The 20,562-nt window shown below is 40.7% G+C and overlaps 1 protein-coding gene across 5 annotated transcripts in view; it reads right to left on the bottom strand.

The window, feature by feature from the left end:
• The window catches only part of pde5ab (phosphodiesterase 5A, cGMP-specific, b), an 82,801-nt gene that overhangs the window by 15,612 nt on the left and 46,627 nt on the right, over window positions 1-20,562 (bottom strand). For 3 of the 5 annotated variants that reach the window (XR_004629945.1, XM_034676533.1, XM_034676531.1), the window contains exons 8-13: window positions 17,473-17,540; window positions 9,597-9,705; window positions 9,392-9,476; window positions 7,461-7,636; window positions 4,856-4,915; window positions 1,103-1,249 (exon numbers count right to left, since the gene is read on the bottom strand). Coding sequence is in view for 4 of the 5 variants with exons in the window: in XM_034676533.1 (XP_034532424.1) it covers window positions 1,103-1,249; window positions 4,856-4,915; window positions 7,461-7,636; window positions 9,392-9,476; window positions 9,597-9,705; window positions 17,473-17,540 (645 nt within the window). In the remaining variant the exon portion in view is untranslated. The remainder of the gene's footprint in view (window positions 1-1,102; window positions 1,250-4,855; window positions 4,916-7,460; window positions 7,637-9,391; window positions 9,477-9,596; window positions 9,706-17,472; window positions 17,541-20,562) is intronic. The other 2 variants (XM_034676534.1, XM_034676532.1) reach the window with 1 other exon arrangement.

The raw sequence follows: 20,562 nt of genomic DNA, 5'->3' as shown, positions 1-20,562 counted from the left end.
CATCAGTTTGAAACACATGTAATAATTAAAGATGTACAACAAGTAACACAAAACAAACACATCAAGGCAAAGAACCAACAATGACACGTCCAACAACAGCAGAGCTAAATGATGAAACAACACTACAGCAGAGACAGTGACCTCTGTGACCCCAATACATCATGTGACCCAGACTCCACTACATACAGACAACACAACAATGAACTCAAATACAGATACAGACAAGGCGACTACGACTCAGTTACTACGCAGAGTCAGTGACATCTTTTAATTCTGAAGAGTTCATTTGCAAAAACAGATAAGTACGTTTTTATACATTTTCAAAAAACATATTTCTTTTTGATATAGATTCTTGATAAAGTTACATCTTTAAGATACTGTACCTCTAGTTAGTAAAGTCATGTTGACTTAGTCAAAGCCACCAACCTTCAGTTGATTGATAATACCAAAAGCTAGTAATATAAATAATATGTTTTTTGAAACATGTTTTACATTTTTTAAAAGTGAGTTATCTGTTTTTGCAAATGAACTCTTAGGCTTGCTTTTATGTGACTTCCTCCTTCTAACTGCTTCCACTTCTATTTTTTATTTTTATTTTTATTTTTTATCCAACTAATTGTCTTCAATTTTATTTGATTATTTTATTTGATCATTTATTATTATAATTTATTATAATTATTATTTTAATTTATTATTTTATTGTTCCTAATTTATCCTTTTCACTTTTTCTAATTTTCCTGATGTGATGTCATCCTCTAACTCTGAAAACCTCTTTTATTGTCCTTTTAATGCTTTTATTTACTTATCCATTTTTATTTATTTATTCTATTTATTAACCCTTGGAAAAACTCTCAACAATGATTTATTGGTCTGTTGTCACACCACTTCATTCTGTTTAATTTACATGTATTCTTTTAACATCTTGCATTACATTTTGTTTTGCATTGTTAAGTCTTCCTCCCTGTCTGTCAAAAGGTTCACTTTGTTATTTGAACCACGCTTTGTTTGTAAAAGTACTTTGTAAACATTTGTTTTTAAAGTTGCTATATGAATGAAGTTATTATTATAATTATTATTACTTAAATTAAAGGTCAGCTCTCACCGTGTACTTCATCTGGAAGTTCTGGACCAGGTTGAGGTCGATGAACATGCGTATCGTTCCCAGCGTGGTCTCAGTGTCCGACAGGTCAAAGTCACTGAAGCTGAAGTCCAGGAGACGCAGAGACTGAGCCGACGGCACTGTGGCTATCTTCAAACACACAAAAACAAACAATCATTGAGGCTTTGGATTCAGTGACAGACACAGGAATATACATGTGTATCGTCTGCAAACAGGATCACAATCTAATCCTTATTCTTTCTATTTATCGGCTGATGTTACGATGCAGATGCAGATGCAGATACTGTTGCAGCTTCGCATGTGTCACACTGAGCTGGTAGCACCTGAAACAGTCAAGCCTGTGTCCTAGATACCGAGTGACACATCCCCTCTCTGACACCCGGGGGAAGCCACTCACTCAGGTTACGTTGTTAGTTCACTTCAGCCAAAAAGAGAGGGGAACAGGACCTTTTGAGACAGTCAGTGGTGTCGGTGTTAAGGCTGTGAGTGATGTGAAAGCCTGGTGGCACGAACGGTCTATGTTTGCAGGTTGTCTTTGAGTGCTGTCAGGAGCCGGTTAGATACAGGCGAGCTAATTAAAACAATTATGAGACAGTCTGGCTGCGGGGAGCACCTTAAATAATTTGTGTAACTTGTGTAGAAAGACCAAATGTACAAGAGGGGGGTCTGTGAAAGACTACATTTACCCTGCTTGCCCTGATATAGTGTGCCTCTGCAACTAGCTGCAGAGCCTGATTCACTAAAGGGTGCACTGCTTTTGTGCCCGCAAAATTTATGATGCACCAATGTTGTTGTATATATATCATATGAACAGATATAATTCAGCACTTTCAGGATGAGAGCACACAGTGCAGCTCCATGCAGCAGTGACTGGAGATGAGAGTAAAACTCAAAACTGGAGTAGACTGCACAGAGCTGCAGAAGTCTGTGGGCATTTTTGTGCTTGAATATCATCAATCAGTTATTTGTTTTGTGAATTAAACCTTAGACGGAGCAGATAGTGGAGGGCAAATGAAACACAGTTCTTGGTGCTACAAGCAACTGCATTTAAGTCGTCCACAGGACTTCTACCAGAGCCAGACAGACAGCTGGAGTCACGTGACCAAGGTTTTCCCGCTGTATTTACTGAATCAAGGATTCTCCTCCTCCTCTCCTCATCCATGTTGTCTTTCTGGTCCTCTGAAAACCTCTGACCTGTTGACTCCAGGCCTGGCTCCGCTCATCATGACGGTTTGTTGTTGTAGTTAAGTGAAATACGATCTGGTGATAACACAGAGTGTTTTATTCTGAAAATGAACCGGATGTTTTCTTTTTGTTTTGGTGCCTGACTTCCTGTCCAGCTCCATCTGCTCTGCGTACATCGATGCGTCGTGCTCCAGCATCCAGCAAAAATAGAAGTCTTGTGTATCTGATCCAACGGAGCGGATCCAGTGGAAGTTAACACACTGACGAGAATAGAAACCTATCAGATCTGGTGCCGTGATGGATCAGAGACGGACGGGACACAGATCTGGTGGAATTTGGCAGTCAGTGAATTTCCTTCCTCCAGAAAAAGACAGTGCAAGTAGGATTTGTCCTTTCCAATAGGTAATATCTGAAAGAGGTCACACCATATGCAAGTAGGGTAACAGAACGACTCTGGCTCTCTGTCTCTCTGTCTCTCTGCAGGGTGTATGATTGTATTACCTTCTCATGACACCAAAACAGACAGGAACAAAACAGGTAGACTGTCACATCATCATTTGTAGTTTGCATAATTTTCTTAATTGGATAAAAAAAACTAAAAATAAATTAGATGGGGAAAACCCTCTCCAGGTTTTTTATCCTCTTTGCAAAGAGAGAGGTAGGATGCAAGATTACGAGGACCTTGACTTTTGCACAACAGACTCTTTTCAGCTTATCCTGCAGATCTGAAGATGCTACCTCCAGGTGTTGGTGAGATTACGTTCACAGGAACCAGACAGACGATCAGACTTCATCCTTTCATCCTCTCAGATATTTGTGTGAAATAGTGTTATTTAAAGTGTTTGAATTCTGGAGTTAGAGATTCTTTGAGAGGCAACCTGAACACACTTCTTTAAGGCGTTTCTGAAGGGTGTGAGTTTCTGAACTACCAGATGCTTCAGTGATTGCTAAGCTGCTCGGATTGTGCACACACAGGAAGATAATTATATTTCATTATCAAGGGATTGAATTAACGTTTTGTTTCCTTTGCATAATTTCTACAACTGTTTTATCTAATTTAAACTTTTCTTTCACTTTGATTTGAAAAAAAGAAAGGCTGCAGAGGACCACAAGACCTCTTTTAACACAATCTCTGACTGATCCAGATCCTCCTTGATGTATATTTTTTATAATGTGAAGTTTGCATATTCAAACTTACTGCAAAAAGGTTTTTGAGTAAACATAAAGGCAGAAACATTTGAGGAGAAACAGAGGACAGACAGAATCAGGAACTAAACAGTGGAGGAGTCGACTCTGCAGAGACGTCTGAGGGACAATGACGTGATGAATAAATCAAAGAGCTCTCATTAAAACATGGCGAGGTAAGTAGACTCTTCATTATTCACCGTTTCTGTACAAGGCTGTCTGCTACAAAGACCGGGGACCTTGATGTGTTGTTTTCTTTTCACTGCAGCTTCAGAAGCTGTGCACCTTTTTTAAATAACCACACAGTGAAGTGTTTGTTCACAGAGAGAGGTTAACTGTGTGTTCTGCATTCACAGCTAATTTTAAAGAACTCCCAAACAGGTGGCCTCCAAACCCAGACATCGAGCACCGAACTGTCTGCTCTTGCTTTGAAACTTTGCAGACATCAGTGAAAACTTCATGTGTGAAATTAAACCTGTCCTGCCTCTGCAACACAAATTGCTCTGTTTAAACTTTAGTACCAGCAGCATCACAAACTGATATCACAACGTGAATTATATCACGCAAAAATTTTGGTTTTTCTCATATGTACAAGTCGATGAGTTGTTTGTGACGTCATCGCACACGACAATTAGTTCTTAAGCAGAGATAAGATTGCTCTTTGGAGTTGAATTGCTGAGGAGTGAGACATCTTGCATCCTAACTATCTCTGCTGAGTGTGGCACATGCAAAAAAGCAACCTGCATTCCTAAAAGTAGTATGGGAGCTGGAGCCTTCACTAATCAGGCACCTCTCCTTTGGAATCACTGACACACTGGCATCCTGTCTTTCTCTCTCTCTCCTCTGTCTGTCTGTCTCTTACTTTAACTCTTCCTGTCCCATTAAAGTCACTAACCATAGACCTTTCTGGAATCCCTGAGCTCCCTTGTCTCGTAGGTTCCTCTGGATCTCTGCTGCTGTGGACGTGCCAGACTCCAGCTGCTACAACTACTACTATCTGTCTCACCGCTATCATCTCTCTCTCTTCATCTCCCTCTATCCCTCTCTCCACCACGGTCTCAGCAGATGTGTGTCTAACATGTGCTCTGCTCATGGTGGATTAAGATGAGATCAGACTGAGTCCTGTCTGTAAGATGGGACTGGATCTTATCCTGTCTTGATGTTGGGTCTTTGTTAATAATAGAACATAGAGTACGGTCTAGACCTGCTCTGTTTGGAAAGAGTCTTCAGATAACAATTGTTGGGATTTGGTGCTATATAAATAATACTTTTAAAGCTGTGCCTTTGACATACAGTAAATGCATCTTCATCTTTGATCTTGTGACATGTGAGTGTGAATGGTTGAATGAATAAATTTGAATTTACCGCGGTTACCTGGAGTTCCCGGGACTCTTCCTCTGCAGCAGTGGCGTGATACGACAAGACCTGAAACACACACGAAAAGATGGGGTCAGCACACTCTGCGCTCCACACACACACACACACACACACACACAAAGAGAGAGAGACAGAGAGAGAGAGCGAGAGAGCATGAAGAGCTGCTCTCTGACCTGCAGCTCCGATCCTTTCTAGGTCAGCTTTTTGCTCTGTGGCGAGGATCTCGTGAGTGTCGCCGTTTTTCTCGACTCAGGACGTTTGATCAGATTCAAACAAATAATTATCTGATGACTGCATCATGATCAAAGACTTGATCTCCGTTTTTCAAATTCATCATGAAGCACATTTTGGCCCACTTCCTTCAAAGCCACATTCATCTGTATTTTGATGTCTGCTGGCTGGTGACAGGATAATTTGGGCAATTTTGAAACTTTGCTGTACTTCAATCTCGTCCTGTGGTTACTTGGAGTGATGAAAGCTTACATGAGCAAGTCAGTGAGGATCTGATGATATTTTCTGACAGCTTATGACACTTTCCCTGACTGAGCAAAGGCATGATGGACAACCATGCTAAAGCTTTGCATCAGATGAAATCGTTGCCTCTCTTCTCCACAGCAGACACACACACGTACACGGAGCCGCAGCAGCAGAGCGAACACCACAGAGCCTCACTGTTCGAGCCCTGCAGGAGTGAAGACCGGGTTGACCTGGGAAAAGCGGAGGCTGCAGGGCTACAGAGGAGGCGGGCGTCAGCTGCAGCCGAGAGGTGTCGTCACCTCTGGCACCCTGAAGCTGACAGCTCCATCGTGGAGTGTGCGCAGTGTGTGTGCATGTGGGCATCTGAATGTAGGAGAAGGGAGGAACATGGGACTGAAGAGTTGTCTGTTGTGTGTGTGTGTGTGTGTGTGTGTGTTTGTGTTTGTGTGTGTGTGTGTGTGTGTGTGTGTGTTTGTGTTTGTGTTTGTGTGTGTGTGTGTGTGTGTGTGTGTGTGTGTGTGTGTGTGTGTGTGTGTGTGTGTGTGGGCTCACTCATAATGAGTTTGTGCTGTTCGGGCTGCAGCGTCACACGGGCTGAAGGAAGCAAGGTGTCAAACAGCAGCTTGAAATCATCCTGCATCTCCTCATCACTGTCACTCACACACCCACATGTAGCTCTGTCAGAGATGCTCACACACGCTGAGCTTTTCTGTATTACTGAGGACCCTCCAGCCCCCCACCACCATTATGAAATCCTTTCAAATTGGAACTGTCAAACCGCTGTGATATACCAAAGCACAAACGTTGATTGATTTTATTTTAATGTGCCACAAAGCCCTCAGGTCATATGATTCTTGGACAACATTTAATCAAATCTACAAACAGTTGCTGTGAGGATGCAAATTCATAAGTTTTAACTTCAAATGAAGAAAAGAAAAGGAAGGACACACATGGAGTACAGATGAGTCTGGAAAAAGTGAAGAAAGAGGACAGAAGGGGAGAAAGACAGAGAGAAGTAAACAAATAAAAATCATACTGTTGATATTGACCCTTTGCTTTTGGAGCCAGCCTCAAGTGGACACTTGAGGAACTGCAGTTTTTTGCACCTCTGTTTTGGAATCATTATTCTCAGACTGTGGGTTGCTACTTGGTCAATGAGGGTGCTTAATGTTCCCCTCAGGTGTTTGATGTAACGATAATGTGGACTTTATCTGTCTTTTCTGTCCCTGCTAGTTTAAGCATTTGGGATTGTTCTTGCTGTATCATGTTGATGTAAACATTTGGTGTTACAAAGGATGCATGCTCCACAAACTATTTTTGTTTCTGGAAATAAGACATAACTCTTCATTCAAAACATTCAATAATCCATTGGCAGGTTTTTTTTTTAACTCATTACAAGCAATTAAGTACTTTTGGAGTTTGTAATATCTTAACAAAAGCCATTTTTTCTTGAATCATTTTAAGTCTAATGAGACAGTTTCACTAGGAATAAGACAAAAACAATAACACGCTAAGTTTGGAGTTTGTCCACTGTAAGGACACATTCTTTTTCAAAGTGGAGATAAAAAAAATATCAGTCTTGTAAATATGCATTCATGGTTGGACTATAAACCAAAGTTGTTTATGAAGAAGGTTTTACTTCTTAAAGACTATTTTGAGGGGCTTTTATTTATAAGGACAGCTTTAGAGAGAACAAAATGTGGGGACAGAGTCGGGGAGGACATGCTTCAAATCGACCTGTGTGGATTATTGTCTGTGCCGGATGCACTACCAACCATCTGAGCTAAACCAGCGCCCTATAACCTGGAAATTTAAATGCAAAATCAATATTTGATATCAGAGTCTCCATATGCATTGAAAAACATTGCCCCCTGCGGACCATTTCAGAGGATGCAGGTTAAAGTTTGCATCAACTTCACGTCACAGATCAGGAGGCTCAACCAGCTTTAATACTCAGCTGATGGTAGAAGCTGTGGTGAATTTAGTATTGCACCAAAACTGTGACCATCAGAATGAAGTAATGTCTGTTGATGTGATAAAAACAATCGGAACAAGTCCCTAAACATATAAACAATAAAGTCTGAGGTTGTGTTTGTAGTTCAAGTGAGAGTCTGACCTCCAGCGTGACTTCCTGTTGGGCCCTGGCTCTCTCCACTGTCTCAAACATCTGTGTGTTCTGAATGCCGAGGCCGCAGAAGATCGCAAACGCCTCCAGGAACTGCTCGTCGTTCCTGTTGAAGGCCTTGACGCTGCCTGACGCTTCGTCCATCTTATTCACCAGCTGACAGACGCCTGCACAGACACACAGACACACAGACTTATAATAATGATAGACGACATGAGAGGACCCCTAAAGTGAAGCTGAAACATTTGGCCCAACTGCAGTGTGGGTCATAATGATGTTCACAAAAACAACCAATTGAGGTAAGCAAGCGACAACCACCTCTTACAACCTGCAGGAAGAAATACTATTTCCTTGTTTATGTTTACACCTTGACACAAACAGGAACATTATAGGGGCTCAGAAATGAGTACTGCAACTATAATAATAATAATAATAATAATAATAATAATAATAATAATAATAATAGTAATAATAATGCATGCGTAAGTAATAACTGAGCCGGCCTGACTGAATGTGTAATATGTGAGTAATCAATGAGGCTGTTTGATCTCAGGACTCTTACAGGCCTGAGGAGAGACGATGAGGAGGGTCTTGTTTGATCACTGAAGGACGTCCACGGTCATTAGCTACCTTCATTGCCAACTAATGGAGCTGCTATTAGATAATTATGCTGATGATAATCACTGTGATGGATGGAGTGGTCGGAGCCATTCATGGACGGCTGATGAAAGTGCGAACGCTGAGCTGGCTCAATGTTTCCACAGGCTGTTAAAGCCTCTAACTGCTGGTGCTGAGGGTTTATCATCAGCTTCAAAGTATCAACAACGGCACGTTGTGTGGTGCAGTAATTCAGATCAATCTTTCCTCTGATCACCTCTCTCTGGGGTTGTCAATAAAAGTCTGACTTTAAAGCCCCTGTGAGGAGTTATTAAGTAGTTTGAAGCTGATACTAACGCCTCTATCTGACCAACAGAAGCAAAGAGAACCATCAGCAACGAAATTGACAGTTACTGTATCATCACTTGGTCATGCCTTAAAACTGCTGTGAGAGTTTTTTAGCCTGTTTTTGATTGTGCTTTATCGAAGATGGATTCACTGAATCAACACTTGGAAGGAGACGAGCGTGAGAAGGAAAGCAGTTTCAACACAGCTTTAAAATCCCTTTAAGTCAAGCATATCGACTTAAAGTGATTTAAAAGCCGTGTCAGAGATGGGCCGGTGTTTCAGTTTAAAGAGCGACCTTGTTAACTGGAGACTTTCAGCCGGATGCATCCCTCACAAACCTCTTTAGATGATCATTAAATATCTGATGAGGATATTTGGACATTTCCTTCTGTGTTTCAACAGCTGTTGTAAACTCCACAAACACTGACACGTTCAGCTGAAGGTCTCCAGTTTACAGGGTTACTCTTCAGACTGGAACACCGGGAGCTGACAGAGACACATTCACACTATCAGGCTCAGAGAAGACCAATGTTCAGGAGTTATTAATCCAAGTGAATCACAGGTGTGTGTGATGTTATTGTGGATGGAGGGGGAAATAAAAACACTGCAGGTTCTCTACCAATTAGGAACATTCAGCATTACAGGCCCCGCAGGGACTATTCAGGGGGAGATTAACTACCCAGGAACTAAATTTAGACCTAGGTTCCTGCTGTCGAGAACATGCCTAATGAGTGACACATATGATTGTATAAAGAAAGCAGGATGGGATTTTACTATCTTGGCATGCACAGAACTTGATCAGAAAAGCTCAAAGATGTGCATCTTTGCACACACACTGTAGGAGAGAGGGAGAGGGAGAGGGAGAGGGAGAGGGAGAGGGAGAGGGAGAGGGAGAGCGAGAGCAAGAGCGAGAGCGAGAGCGAGAGCGAGAACAAAAGAGAGAGAGAGAGAGAGAGAGAGAGAGACAGAGAGCGTACCTATGACTTTGTCCTTCTTGCCGTTCCTGATGGGAGCGCAGAGCAAACTCTTTACCTGGTTGCTGGTGTGATCTGGGTTTCCATCCTATCAGAGGACAAAAGAGACGATAACTCACTTCAGGAAAAGAAAGGAGGACAACATAGAGGCAAAGAAAAAGGGAGGAAAATTATTCAGGAAGGAAACATGAGGTAAAGATTCACTGACTGTCCAGGGGAACCGTTGGTCCTTGGTGACGTCCACGATGTTCAGAGGCAGCATGGTGTTTTTAGCGTACTGGGCGTACATGTAGTTAATCTGACTGACGTCGTAATCCCTGAGGAGACACACAACAACACAAACAACTCCATCAGTCACAGAGACAAAGAGAGGAAGGAGAGTAAACACTACGAGGATCTGTCCCCAGACACACACTGACTGAACACTTTTAGCTGTTTGCTCAGGGAACATCTAACGCCTCCACAATTAACACCTGTCAGTGTTAATGAGTCTGTTTGTTGTCTTTGGCTGCTCCAAGTTCAACCACAGACTCAGATGTGTGCTGAATTGACTGTATATAAAGATGGGCCTCCATGCATCCACCTAAAGTGAAACCAAAATACCTCCCACACTGGCCGCTGACATCTTGGACATTCGGAGCCAGAGTCTGTGCAGTAGGGATCGTTCCTCTTTCGCAATTCACTCCCCTTTGATTTCCAAAACACACATTTAACTGACTAATGAAACAACAAACATCCCTCCAGTCGGCTCAGCATACAGCTGAATAGCCTCCTCGCTAACAGCTACAGTGTGACTGCCTGTCACTCAAGTTAGCCACGCCCGTAATTAGGCAAACTTGTAACCCTAATATCTTCAAAGCGGATGAGTTATAAAAGATTCACTCTCCGTACAGTGTGTGCCGATAGAGAAATGAGCTGTTAACACGTGTATTTCTGCTGTAAAGATCGGCTCTTTCGAATGGGTGTGTATGTAGCTTCACTGGCTTTTGGGACCAGCCTCTAGTGGACACTCGAGGAACTGCATTTGGATTCATTTATCTCGACCACAGATTACAGCTATGTTTTATGACCTCTGTTACAGCCAGTCAATAGGGGCAGCTCCAAATATTTAGAGTTGCATGTTACCTTGTTTATACCATAAATGAAGTAATGTGGACTCAACAGCACTCTTTGTTTGCATTTGAAATAAACACAATATTTGTGCAACACAGAAAAACACTAATCTAACTCCTGAGTTATGCTCAGTACATTAACTGTTTTTGTTGGTGGAGTTTGGTGGCTTGGAGGAAAGCACCTTCCTTTTTGACAGGTGATATCATGAGTTGATCCTGTTTGGTTTGGGATTTTTCCTTGTGTTTTATCTGCCTCTGATTTCCTGTTCTATTTTGTAGTGCTTACCTTGTGTTTTCTTGTTGTGCTTGTGTTCCCTGTCTGTATTAGTAATGAGTTCTCCTTGTGTGTTCTGCTGATCCATGTCCTGTGTTTTATAACTGTATGCCTTTTTGTGTTTCCTGTGTGTTTAGTATTTTATTTTGTGCCTCTTTACTGCCTGTGGGATTTCCTGTAGTCTTGTTGTTGAGTTGGTTTTCAGTCTTTTATTTTGAAGAATATTCTTCCAGTGTGTTTAGTCTAGTCTTACTTCCTTTTCCCCCTCCTTTGCGATTGTCTCCTTCATACCCAGCACTTTTGTACGTAGGTAATTCTAACTATTCTGCACTTGTGTATATACTTTGTTATTATTATTTTTTAACTTATTTTATTTTACTTTTTGTTTTATTTTCTTTATTCTATTTTATTTTGTTTTGTTTGGCTATTTTTTATTTTATTTTATTTTATTCTATTGATCTTTATTTATGTCTTATTTTATTCCTTCTTTTAATATTTTGACTTTCTGACATGCTGTTTATAAGAGCTCTGTAATGACAGAATTTCCCTCCCTGGAATAAATAAGGTAATTCTGATTCTGATCCTGTCTACACCTACACCTGTCCTTGAGTTTGTGTCACTTTTATGATTTGTACAGATAATGTGTCAATAGTTTCTCTTTGTTGTGCCTTTTGGCTAATAAATCCTTGCAATTCTGCACATGGGTCCTCTGCTATTGTGACAGATGGTCTATATCGGTCAGGATCCTCTGTCACTGAATCTATGAAAAGAAACCGTAGCCTGCAGGTGAATGAAAAAAGCAATAAGACTGGTCATACTCTGATCGAACACATTTAGATTGCAGTAATTGCAGCCTGTTTCATGACTGCTGTCCTGAATGAGCGACTGCAGCGATCCAAAACCAGTCAGAACTCAAGTCACTTAGACTATAAAATATCAGAACTACCCTTTAACCAACAGTTCTGCATACTTCTTCCATTACTGCAGATGAGAATAGAAGTCTGCAACAGCCTCTCCCTTTTCTTTGGATGACTTTTAGACTTCAGGCTAATTAGAACAATATGTTCTCTGCAGACTGCTTTACCTCCCACACAGACACACATATATTGACAGTGGTGATTGACATGCAGCACAGTAACTGCATTAATGCTCGAGTTTAATCACAAACACACCCTAAACTCCAGGTTTCCTTCCCCTCTGCTTGTGATTGACTGAAACAAGGCCACAGAAAACAGCCGCGGGCCTCGCTAACAACCATGACAGCTCTGTGTTAGCTTTCAATTTCAGAGCCACAATCAAACTCCAGATCCAGAAAAGTTAATTAGCCCACTTTGTCAAACCGCTCCGCCTCACATTCCTGCGGGCCGGCTCGACATTGGTGCAGCTCGACTGAGCATCCTGCTTGGGAGAAACAGACGGCGTGTCGTATGGAAGCCGCAGCCTGGGGTTAATGTCACTATAAAAAGCCTCCTGCGGTTCCACACGGTCAGAGTTGACATCCTGCAGTCCCTCCTCTCCTGCAGTGGCCCAGTTTGCTGTATCTCCACCCTCCCAGAGGAAGTGCAGCTCATGCACACAGCAGTGTTTAAAGGCAGTTATTAGATCTAAACAGACATGAAGCAGGCTGTAAAAGAATGAGACTTTCAGGAGCACTGGACAAGATAAGACATCTGGTTTGTGTCATCGCTGACAGTGTTGGGACTTCAGCTGCTGGTTTCTGCTTGGACTCTTTTTTTACTGAGATTGTGTTTGCCCAGAGATGTAACACAAAATATTCATCCACATCCTTAAAACTTTTAAGTCTGTACCAAAAGATGAGGCTCAAAAGATCTGACAGCTCCATCTGTTCACCGATAAACGAGAGATAGTCTTCCACAAGCTTTATTGATTTTATATCTCCCAGCTTTATCTCTGCCTGCAGCAGATATAAGTGTGAAGGAAGAGTCAATAAAGCCTGATACAAAGTGTTGCTTCTGACCTTTAAGACACAGAGATTAAAAGTGTCAGTGTAAACATTAGGCTCCCCACTAAAGACAAATAACAGGACAAAGAGGCAGTACTATGTGACTATTCACAGGATCAGTTTGAGACTGCAAAGCTTTGTAATTTAACCATTGAGTCCCCAGCAGCAAGAGACTTCCTGTCCACTGACAGATACTAAATAAATGTTGACCAGGAGCTTTAGAAATCAAATCAACAAGGATTAAAGATTTATACCTTCAAGGATTTTCATAAGCAAAAGCTTCACTTTGTTATCATTTGCAACTCAACATTGAAATATAGGAATACACTGCACAGACTCAGTTGAACTCTGGAGACAGGCTGTCAAATGTGGGCAAATGTTTTTCTGATAGAAAAATAAAGCTGAAGATACATAAAACAAAAAACAGAAAGTTTTATAACTAACCTCAGCAGGGGTGTGGGTTAGCAAACTGCTGCAACAGCCGATTTTGTAAAGCTAAAGCTAATTATTTGATGCACAAATCTTGAAAACATTGTTGATTAATTAATGAGAAAACCTCAAACACATGAGGCTATTTAACTCTTTGGAGATGTATGTTTACCTTGATTTGAAGGCATTTTTGTGCATTTTTGCACAGAAATGCCTTCATTTGATAGGACACCTGAAGACAGACAGGAAATGTGGGGAGCAGAGAGTGGGGGAATGGCGCCCAAAATTTACCAGGATTTAATCTTAGAGATTACAAGAATGCAGCAGGTAAGGGCCTGTGTCCACTAAAGGCGTTTTTGCATTGGCAGCTTTTTTTTTATACAAAACAAATGCAGTTCAGCATGTCACCCATTGTTTTCTGCAGACGCGTTATAAAGCCAAACGACAGCGGCCGTCATATTGAACTGCTAACTCACCCCTAAGTCAATAGCCGAGACTGAGGCAGGCCTCTTAGCCTCCTGGCAAACAGCTACACGCACCTGTCAGTCAACTTAACCACGCCTCTAACTCTGACATTTTAACAAGAGTTTTATAGACTGTATAAATAATGGACGTAGTATCCATGACGTGACCCATCTGTTTCTGAAGCCAGTCGTCAGCGGGACCCATATTGGAAATGCTGAACTCAACCTAACTGCTGTCGAGCTAGTGTGCAGCTGTGCCTCTCATAAAGGAAAACTCATAATCTTAATATCTTCTAAACTGCAGCGTTATGAAAAAAATCACCCCCCGTACAGTGTGTGCTGATCGAGAAATTAGCTATCCAGACTACACTTGTTTTTTGAACCAGACTGTAAACATGTTTATTTCTGTTGTAAAGATCGTCATTTTTAAATGGGTGTGTATGCGGTTTCTGGTACTTCCGGAGCCAGCCTCAAGTGGATACTCGATGAACTGCAGTTTATAACACTTCCACATTGGCTTCAAGTCTCGCAACATCATCTCACTAAACAATGTCACATCACCCTCCCCAACCAATAAAAAAAAACATGAGAGTGCGGGGCTTCTGATGTTAACATTGTCAACAGCAATGACGGAGGAGAATCCAATCCTGCCTTTCTTTTTTTTTTACTACGTCCAGGTCTAGAGCTGCTGCTAATGCAAGAAGTTTCCTTTTTTTTAAAACCTTTTCTTTGCAAAACTATCAAAAGAAATGCAATTATTAGGCATACAGAGACATTTATAACAGACTTCATGGTCACTGCCAAGAGAGCCAAAGGTGATGTGAGACAACTTTTATAGGATCACCACAGGAAGCACCTTTAAGCATTTTGAAATTAAGGATGCAGACTCTCTAAGAGCAAAAAAAAAAAAAATGCTTTTAGTGGACAATACCTTAAGACTTTAGGAAGGTTCTGAAAAGCGAACTCTTTTGCCAAAGCTGACATGAAGAGTATACAGAGTATTTTCCTAGCGTCTGCATCAAAACGGCTTCAGGTTACATGCACCCTTTTTGTAGTGTCAAGTGTCTTTGTTATTTCATGCAGTCCATACTGATGATTAAAACCTTTAGTAAGACAAACGTAGGACCTTATACAGGTAAATCAAATCAATATACAGGACTGTACACACACTCAGTCATATTCTGCTGCTCCGGCTGAGATTAAGATTGAATTTTAGATGCTGCGTAGCAACCGGGGAGGCCAGGCCACCCTGGAGACGAGGGGATTTCTATCTGATTGCGTCTCAAATCAGATTACAGCTCATTCAGTCCTCCTGGCTGCAGCAGGAGCTGATGTCTGCAGCTTCCTCCTGATCCCGACCTGCTGCTCATCCTCAACGTAAATCCTTCCATCATGTGGTGCTTTGACTGCCTGCCTAGTCTTCACCCGCTCTTTATGTCCTGAATTCTCTCTTAGCATGTCATTCATCTTTTCTAACAGAGTGATGTTTATGAAACTTAATTTCCAGGGCAGAAACAGGAAAAAGGAGTGGCTGAGCTATTTGTGAGCTGTGGTCACTTGTTGTGGATTTTTTCTTCACTGAGGCCAAAAAGAAGCTCAAAGAAAGCAGAGTGAGTCTTCAAAAGGTCAAACTGTTCAGCACCCTGCTTCTCTGGCCCTTCAGTTTTATTTTCCGGGTGTATCCGCCTCTCAACATGCACCTAGAAAAAGTCTTACATAATCACATAATCTGAGACAAGTTGTTAAAATAAATCCGGTCTCAGGAAATCTTGGAACACATTGCATTGGGTGCATAAAGGGTTTGGGTCCTACATCCAAAGACCTAAACCTACAACCTCCTGCTATCTTTATACATAAACTTAAGACATTTCTATTTTATCTGGCTTACATGCAGATTTTAATAAATGTATGTGTGCATTGGCTCTAATGTTGATTTATTGTTCTATCTCTCTTTGACCGCTCAGAGCAGACAGTAAAACCCAGTAACTAACAGGCTCATAGTAGGGGGCGGTAGTGGTTCTTTCGCCATTTGCTGCCTGCTGTAATCCAGAGGATAGACGAGGTAGACACAGCAGCAGCAAAGGAAGAAGAAGACTCAGGCTCTTTATGAAACCACCTGCTACATACTACTTACGAGTATGTAGTATGCAGTAAGTAGCTACTGCATACAGCTGCTCTTGAAGGTAGTATGTAGTATGACTGCTCTGTTGGATCTGTTTTGCAGTATGCTGGGCCAGGCTTCACTGGATTTCAGGAGGTGGGAGAAAACAACAGCCAAGCCGATAGCGAAACTGCTTCTTTAGCATCACTTCTGATTTCAAAGGTTAAGAGGTGGTTTATATGGAATTTAATAATTTTCTCTGCACCTAAAAACTGAGTGCCCCACCATGGGATGAGTGTGATGCGATCTCTGTAGCGGGAGTGGGTGAGTAACCGGGCAGCTGAGTTCTGGACGTGTTGGAGGTTTTGGAGGGAAGGCCGTAAAGGATGATTTTGCAATAGTCCAGTCTGGAGGTTATAAAGGCATGGATGAGTGTTTCTGCAGCAGACGAGGAGAGAGAAGATCTGAGGCGTGCAATGTTGCGGAGGTGGAAGAAGGATGTTTTGGTGATGTTTCTAATGTGTGGTTTGAAGGAGAGTGTGGGGTCGAGGATGATGCCAAGGTTACAGACTATTGGAGAGGGTGTAACTGTGTGGTTATTGATGCTCAGTGAGAAGTTCTGGGTGGAGGGGAGGAGAGATTTCAGGTCGATGATAATTATTCTAGATTTATTGCAGTTGAGTTTGAGGAAGGAACAGGACTGATTTCAGAAGAAGGGGTATTTCTTTTACATCTCGAGCAGCGATCATGGGCACCTCCTTTGGATCTAAACTATTTCTGCTAAAGGTAGTGACTAAAAGGCCAAAGTTTGAATCTAACAAGGGAGCTTCAGTTTCGTGTTATGCACAAAATCAGGTCATGCTTATTTATTTACATGTTTTGTACTAGATATGTTTTACCCCAGAGATGAGAGAGATGTTTTCATGGAAAGGCTTTTGGAGGATTGTTCCACGAACTAAGTGTTTCAGGGGAAAAAAACCTGGTCATGCTGCTATGGTGTCGTTATGAGTTTAAATATTTCTGATTGCTTTCTTGGAAAATGTAAAAGTCTAATAAGCAGTGCTAGAGTAAAAATATAGAAGTAAGAGAAATAAGCATACATTATTCTGTCTCAAAGTCCTCTGTAGATAAACTGCTGCTGTATTTATGAAACCAAGGCAGCTGTCACGAACAATCAGCCTGCACGCTGGCCTTGAAAACCGCGGTCTTGTGCTGCATCCAGACCTTAAGAGGGCCCACTTCATGACGATAAACATATTGTGATTGAGGAGCTGTCAAAGCGGCCCAAAGGCAGAGCATCCCGCCAAAATCAGCCCAACTAATGAGAACAAGAGCTCTGAGCCAGAGTCGGCGGTGAGATGTCTGAGAAACTGGCAGGTGAAGAAGGAGGATTACCTCAAAGAGATCCCAGGAGGCTGCAGATCAGCTCTGCAAACTCACCAGTGTTGGACTGAGCCGTTCTGTCGTGTCCTTTCTCTTCAATTCAAAGTGACTGAATGGGAACAATAAGACTTTCTCTGCTGCAAACACACTCCCTTTATTTCTGCACCTCCCTCCGTATAGGACGATAAGAAAAGCTTGTGCTAACAGAAAGAAATGTAAGAGCCTCTGAGGGTGGAGTTAAAGGGATATTGCAAGGAGAACGAGTGCTGATAAAGGAGGGAAACAGCATGAGAAAATATCACGTCTGATCTGCAGGACTTCTGATTTAATAACAGGCTCCAGTTGATGAGCGTCTTACCTTTTGGGGGTGTCCAGGACTTCACCCAGCTCCTCGTATTCCATGTGAAAGACACTGGAGAAGGAGTTCTGCAAAAAAAAGTGTAATATGTTTATTTTCATGGGAGTATTTCAGACTGCCGTGGTTATTGGGAGGAATCAGCGTGTCCTTGGAATAAAGAAATTAAGACCAGGTAACAAAATAAAAGTGCATACAGGATATTCGTTGGGTGTCAGTTACAGGCCCCAAAGAGGCCTTCTGTGTCATATTCTCATTCCCTTCCATCAAACCATTAAAGCTAAACCCAACATCCAAAGACCGTTAGCATACAGCACATACTGGGGTGCTGATCTTTCATTAATAAAGACAGAAAACAGAGTTTATTTCCACAACCCAGCGCTCTCTCTCTTCCTTATAGGGGTTTGTTTTCTCTCATCCTGCACTCACGACCCCTCAGATCTTTTTCCATTTTTAAGAGACGGGACAGGATGTTAGAGACGGACGAGGCTTCTTCGTGTTGGAAACTTTTGCCCCCTACCCGTGCGTGCACACACACACACCTTCAGTCTGTTGAGTCAGCTCACCTCCATCGTTCTATGTGAGAGCAATAAAGCTGTTTGAAACAAAAAAGGAGCCTGACAGTGTTTGACTTTTATTGGGGTCTCTGGCAGGCGGGAGAGTTTATTACAGGATGACACGGGACACTGAGGTTTTTTTTCTAACTGTAGGAATATTGAAATAAATCAGACTTGAGCTACAGTCGAGGTTTTTCGTGTGGAGAACAGAGAAAAGAAGGGTTCACTGGTCGTGACTCAGATGGTTTTCACGTCTGGTTAACGGTGTCAGTGTCAGATACATTAATCTAATGCAGTCTGGTCATTTAATATGATGGACTTAAAGCCATAACACAGCACACCATGATTTATGGGTTGGAAGAGGCCAGAGAAGAAAATGAAGGAAAATATATGAGACTGTTATGAGCAGACCACTAAAAACACTGGCTGTTAAAATGCTTTACTACCTAGTAAACACTTGCAGTCATATTCATAGATGGTGTTTTAATTCATTTAATTTTACCATATTTTATTTTATTTCATTTTCATTATAAATTAAATTTTATTGTATAGAAATTTCGTTTTTTTCTTTTTCTTTTGATTTTTCCTATATTTTGCTTTTTTTAGATTATTTTATTTTAAATCGATTTGTTTTCTTTTCATTTATATATATTTGTTTCATTTTATCTAATTTAATTGGTACTTATTTTTATTGTATTTCTTTTTTCTGAAATGTATGTTATTTCATTATATTCAATTTATTTCATTTAATTTAAAAGTATTGTATTTATCTCAATTTCTGTTTTCATTTCATTTTTACTTTTTTCTATTCTTTTATTTCTATTCAATGTATTTTATTTCATAAAATTCGATTGTTTTAATTTCATTTACAAGTATTTTATTTATTTAAATTTATTTATTCTATTTTATTCAATATTATATTATTTTATTTTTGTTTCACTTTAACTTATTTTATTTTCATCTAATATTTTTATTTTGTTTTATTTGTTTCATTATATTTTCTCATTTTATTTTATTCAAATTAATTATATTGTTCTATATTTAATTCTATTTCATTGACCAGTACTGTATTTTATTTAACTGTATTGCTTTTGTTTAAGCAAAAAGAGAAGTAGACTGTAGTGTTCAGATTACTGCAAATTCTTTAAAGTAAAAGTTGAGTTTCTGATAACACTAAAGACAATGATAATGATCAAACTCACTCTTTCTTCTTATGAAGGGCCTAACAGTTAGTCCTATCCACAACTGCAACCCTGCCAAAAAATGTTTTCACACAAGCTGTGCTGACCATGACAGTATCACTCCCTTCTTGACCTTTACAAAAGTGTCAGCAACACTAAAAAAAGAAAGTTTAAACCATCTTTACACAGACTCATTCTCCTACAGTGGAAATCAGATAAACCTCCCTCACTCAACAGTTGGATTGGGGAAATGCTCTCCATGCAGCAACTAGAAAAATTGAGATACAATCGAGCCAACTGTCCTGAAAAATAAAACTTAATTTGGTCACCTTTCATAGAATATGTTAGGAACCTGAGCCCATCATAAAACTCTCTCTTTTTGTTTTTGGTGGTGTAATGTTTCATTGTCATGTCTATGACTGTAAAGGAGAATTTGTTCTATTTTTGTTTTTCCTTTACAATGTTTATTATGTCAGTATTTGCTTGTAAATCTACAACTTTACTTCCTTTTTTAGCTATTAATGTTACTACCTTTACTTTTATTATTACTATTTTCTTTTTATGTTATATCGTTTTTTTTGTTTTTTTTATTCTTGTCACTCTTGTCTGTAAGATTGGGGTAGGTGGGTAATATGGGTGGTTGGGTGGATGAAGGGAATAAATGTTCTTGTAACAAAAAAATCAAGCCTTGAAGGCTTGCTTAGAAGTCGCTTCAGCCGGAATACATAAAACTGCATGTGTTTCAACTGCAGACGACCCGTTCATTTGTCTTTAGGACACAATTACTCTATGTTTCTCTTCAGTAAATTTTTACCCTTGTTAGATGAGAAAGTTTTTCTTAAATACTTGCTTTTGGGGCAAAGGTTTGGCTCAGCGGTTAAAACCCATGTCCCATGTTCGGAGGCGACTGCCCCAGATGACTCCCACCCTCAGCCCTTTGCTGCATGTCAGTACCCCCTCTCTCTCTCTCTCCTCTTGTTTCCAACTCTCTGTTCATCTCTCTCAATAAAGGCATGAGGAATACTGCTTGCTTTTCAGTTCATATCATGCAACCTTGAAACAGGTGCTCCTTTTGAGTCCCTCTATTTGTGTCTATACGCACCCTTGCTTGTATGTAATGCTCTGTGCAAAAACATTTAATTTGCCTTTGTTTTTAAATAATCATAGACTTGTGATAATGACCCATTAGTTTGCATCTTTCCTCGACTTAAAGAAGCATTTTATCCGCTTCAATACGAGCTTTCAGATTGAAAAATGAAACATGAAGAACCTCAGCGCAGGGGGGTAAGAAAAGAAGAGAGGCTGGATTTTGGAGAGGCGAGTAAAACCAAAGAAAGAATCAAAAACAGCAGGTG

The sequence above is a fragment of the Notolabrus celidotus genome, chromosome 23 (genome assembly GCF_009762535.1).
Source record: "Notolabrus celidotus isolate fNotCel1 chromosome 23, fNotCel1.pri, whole genome shotgun sequence".
NCBI classification, from domain to species: domain Eukaryota; kingdom Metazoa; phylum Chordata; class Actinopteri; order Labriformes; family Labridae; genus Notolabrus; species Notolabrus celidotus.
The sequence above is the reverse complement of the archived record's forward strand: the minus strand, read 5'-3'. Positions and strand labels throughout refer to the sequence as shown.